The 4457-nt window shown below is 58.2% G+C and overlaps 1 protein-coding gene across 1 annotated transcript in view; it reads left to right on the top strand.

Moving 5' to 3' along the window:
* The window catches only part of LYPD5 (LY6/PLAUR domain containing 5), a 5316-nt gene extending 1059 nt beyond the window's left edge, over positions 1 to 4257 (top strand). Inside the window, exons 3-6 of the mRNA XM_046682168.1 lie at positions 1918 to 2046; positions 2557 to 2733; positions 2992 to 3138; positions 3413 to 4257. Coding sequence (XP_046538124.1) covers positions 1918 to 2046; positions 2557 to 2733; positions 2992 to 3138; positions 3413 to 3672 — 713 coding nt within the window. The 3' untranslated portion in view covers positions 3673 to 4257. The remainder of the gene's footprint in view (positions 1 to 1917; positions 2047 to 2556; positions 2734 to 2991; positions 3139 to 3412) is intronic.
* The last annotated feature ends 200 nt before the right edge of the window (positions 4258 to 4457 follow it).

Here is a 4457-nt window from a genome sequence, read left to right on the forward strand (position 1 = left end):
TCCTCTGTGCTTGCCTGTCAGCCAGCATCTCTCTTTCCAACACCCCAGCCTCTCTCCTCCTCCCTGCCCGCGCCCCCACGCATGGGTACTTGTGGGGAACGGTGGGGGCTCTTTCCAGAACTGGCAGGGAACCACGGCTTCATCCTCAGGCTACCCTTGTCCCCAGTTTGGGCAAGGACAGGGCCATACTCCCATCAGGACTGCAGGGGCTACAAAGACAGGCAGTTAGAGTGGTGGGGAGGAGGCCCCGCCTGCACACGCAGACCTCTTGTGCGTCTGCTCATCCACAGAAGAGAGTTTGATTTCTGTGTGTGTCCATATGTCACCACGTCCTGTGGTCTCTGTGCTTGTGTGCGTTTCTCTGTGCCAGATTGCCATGTCTGGGTGTTTGAACAAATGCTGTATGGGTCTGTTTATCTCTGAGCTTCACTCTCTATGTAAAAGAGATGTGGGTATGGGCCTGGCCCCGTGGCCGAGTGGTTAAGTTCGCGCGCTCCGCTGCCGGCGGCCCAGTGTTTCGTCGGTTCGAATCCTGGGCGCGGACATGGCACTGCTCGTCAGACCACGCTGAGGCAGCGTCCCACATGCCACAACTAGAGGAACCCACAACGAAGAATACACAACTATGTACCGGGGTGCTTTGGGGAGAAAAAGGAAAAAATAAAATCTAAAAAAAAAAAGAGATGTGGGTATAATTTTGCATCTCCGTGGCTCTCTTTGTGTTTGTGCATCTCTGTGATTGGTAGGCCTGCATTTATCTCCGGGTATATGTGTTTGGGTATTTTAATATCTGTCTCTATGTGTCTTGTACCTATGATTTTATTTATTTATTTTCTATTTTTTAATTCTTTGCAGGGAAAGATTCACCCTGAGCTAACATCTGTTGCCAATCTTTCTCTTTTTTTTCCTCCCCAAAGCCCCGGTACGTGATTGTACGCCCTAATTGTAAGTCATTCTAGTTCTTCTATGTGACCCGCTGTCACAGCATGGCAACTGACAGAGGGATGGTGTGGTTCCACGACCGGAAACTGAACCGGGGCCGCCGAAGCGCCGAACTTTAACCACTAGGCCACCAGGGCTGGCCCTATGACTTTAAGTTGTATGTTTTTGTGGGTGTCTTTTTCGTGCATCTCTAACTCTGCATAATTGTGGTCTCTCATTTTCTTTGCGTGTCTCTGATTCTTGGGTCTGTATCTGTCTCTCTCTGGGTGGGAAGGCCCGTGTTCCTGGATCTCTGTGTGCATTGCTATTGTTTCTGTAACCACACGTTTTCCTGTCTGTAAGTATGATTTTGCATGCTTGCGATGTGTGCCGTGGTTTGGGGGGTTTCTAGTGGAGGGTCTGGCTGCAACTTGTTTTGTGTGTGAATGCAGAACTCTGCGTGGACACATTCAGGATATTCTGTGTATATTTGTGAGATTCGCACGAGCGTGTGTCAATTCTGTTATTTCGTGTTTAGGTCGGTGTTTAAGTGTCTTGTGTGTGTCCTGTTGGGGCCAGCTGTGTGTGTGTATTTGTATACAACCCTGCGCATCTCGCCGCCTGTTTGGAGTGTTTGTTTTCCATCAGTGGCCTGTTAGTGCAACTGAACGTCATGAGATTAGTTGGCAAGAGGGACGGGCAGAGCAAGAGTGAATCACTTCCTCCTTCATCAAAATCTTAGAGGGCTTCCTGGAAGAGGGTGGAGATCGGGAGCAGCCTCGGGGGGTAAAACTGGACTGGTGGGTGCAGAGAGGTCATGACTTTGCCTCGAGGTAGACCCAGCCATGACAGGCCGCAGCAGCAAAGCCTGGTTCCCTCAAGGCAGCCAGGCCTGTCCGTGCGGCCCGCCGGCATTTGCAGGGTGGAGCCCCACGTCCCTGGAACAGGCTCATCCCTGGCCTGCTCGTCTCACCCCACCCCTGCTCCTCTCCTCAGCATCCCAAGCCCTGCAATGCCACAGCTTTCAACACATCTACTTCGGGCCCTTTGACCTCAGTGGCAGGAAATTCCTCAACGTCTCCTGTCTCCACGGATGCTCTGAGGCGGTCCTGTCCCTGGACACTGGTGAGGGCAGAAGGATGGAAGAGAAAGGAGTCGGGGAGAGACTAGAGAGGGAGGTGGTGGGGGGAGCCAAGAGCTTAGAGGGGCAATTGGGAGGGGAAGGATAAGGTCAGAGATGGGGAGGTGGAGGAAGGGTGGAGAAGGGAGAGAAAGAAAGGGGGGATGAGGGGAGGGACCAGAGGGAAGGGGAGACAATGGGAAGCCAGGGAGCGGAGGTGGGAGAAGGGCAGAAAGGAGGAAGAGGGGAGGGAGAGAAGAGCGGACCGACGACAGGGGTGGTGATGAGGAGAGGGGAGGAGAAGGGGTGAGGGGAGGTGGGGAGGGGCAAGTGGAGTCTGGAAGGGAAAGAGGGAGGAAACGGAAGGGCAGGAGGGAGAAGCAAGTGAGGGAGGCAGAAAAGCGGAGGAGGGAGAGGCTGGAGACTGGAGGTGGAGAGGCGAGGCAAGAAAGAGGGAGAGGAGAGAGAAGGCTGCCAGGAGGCGGCGCACAGACCCCACCCCCTCCCGCCCGCAGGGTATCGCGCCTCAGTGACCCTGGTACACAAGGGCTGCTGGACAGGCCCGTCCACGGGCCAGATGCAGTCCAACCACCACTCGCTGCCGCCCGACTACTCGGTGGTGCGCGGCTGCGCGACCGACTTGTGCAACTCCGACTTACTGAACCATGACGCCATCCCCAACCTGAGCCCAGGTGTGCCGGGGGGACGGGCCGCGCGTGCGAAGGTGAGGGGCTGGGAGGGGCTCTGCCGGGGCTGCCCCGGCAGGGTGGGGAGGGGCGTGGCCTCCGCTGGGCGCCTCCTCCCGGCGGCCAGGATTGCAGCCCCCCCCCCCCCCCCCCCCCCCCCCCCCCCCCCGCATCGGGCAGGGCGGACGCCCTTGTGCAGTGAGCAATCCGCACAACCGTACCTGGGAACCACTACCTGACTGTGCGTCTACTCTCTCTTGCCAGCACCCAATCCGCCGACGCTCAGCGGCACCGAGTGCTATGCCTGCGTGGGGATCCACCCGGCGGACTGCACTCCGGAAAAGTCCCGACGGGTCCAGTGTCACCAGGACCAAACCGTCTGCTTCCAGGGCAATGGCCAAATGACCGTCGGTGAGGGGCTGGGAGGGGGGCAGGGCTTGGGCAAGGGGAGTGGAGGTAGGGCAGGCCTGAGGGTAGAGGCACCAGGCAGGCCTGACGGGGAGACATGGTCCCGGTCTGAGGGAGGAGGTTGGCTCTAGGCTGAGAGAGGAGGCAGGGCCCCAGTCTAAGGAGGGAGACTAGAAGTCCGTCCAAGGACCCAGAGGTGCCCCTGGCCTCTGAGGTGGGGGTTCAGACGCGGCCTCCTCCCTCGGTCTTGACCCCTCCTCATTGCGCCCACCCCCAGGCAATCTCTCAGTGCCTGTGTACATCAGAACCTGCCACCGGCCCTCCTGCACCGTCATGGGCACCACCAGCCCCTGGACCAACATTGACCTCCAGGGCTCCTGCTGCGAGGGCAGCCTCTGCAACACGGACTCCGTGACCCAGTCCTTCACCTCCACGTCGGCCACCGCCCGTCCCCGGGCGCCCCACGTCACGGCCCTGCTCCTCATGGTCCCCCTACTGGTCGGAACTCTGGGAGGCCCCCTCGGGCTCTCCTCATAGATGCCCCTCCAGCCTCTTCCTGGGCAGGGGTGCTGCGGACAGGGTCCCTGTAAACCCTTCTCGCAGCTTCAGACCTTAGAACCCGGCTCCCTGGAAAATGATGTCAAAGAGAAGTTTCCCTCTCATCTCTCTCCTTCCTGCTTCCCTACCACCGCCCCACCCTTCCCTGGTCAACAGACCTGGGAAAAATTGGGCAAGGTCCCCAGCATCCCAGGGTGGGGGAGACAGCCACCTCCTGCCCCGCATGCAGAGCAATCCTGATAAGAGATATCACTGACTGAGCACCCACCAGGCCCCGGCCCCCCATGACCTGGTTTCCTGCACTCTCCCTCTGGGGCCTGGGACCGGCTCCCCCAGGGAGCTGTGATGATGTCTTTATTCAGATCATCATGAGAAGCTCGAGAGGCAGTATGTCCCAGGAGTTACGAGCCCAGACTCTGGAGGCAGGCTGCATGAGTTCGAATCCCAGCTCTACCATTTAGCCTACGGGTGACCTTGGGCAAGTTACTTCACCTCTCTGTGACTGTGTTTCCTCACCTGGGAGGTGGAGGTGAAAATAAAACTTACAATAATGACAAGACCGACTTCACGGTTGTTGTGGTTGGAATTTAAAGAGATGAACATGGAGTACCCGGGACACAACACTCGCCCAGCATGAGCGGGCTACTGTCAGGATGCCCACGTCGCAGATGGACAAGGGTGGGGGGGCCTGCTGGAACTCACGTATCTAGTGAGTGGAGCACCAGGCGTGTGTGAGTCCCAGCCCGCCACACCGCTAGGCATCC

Source organism: Equus quagga, chromosome 13 (genome assembly GCF_021613505.1).
Source record: "Equus quagga isolate Etosha38 chromosome 13, UCLA_HA_Equagga_1.0, whole genome shotgun sequence".
Taxonomy (NCBI): domain Eukaryota; kingdom Metazoa; phylum Chordata; class Mammalia; order Perissodactyla; family Equidae; genus Equus; species Equus quagga.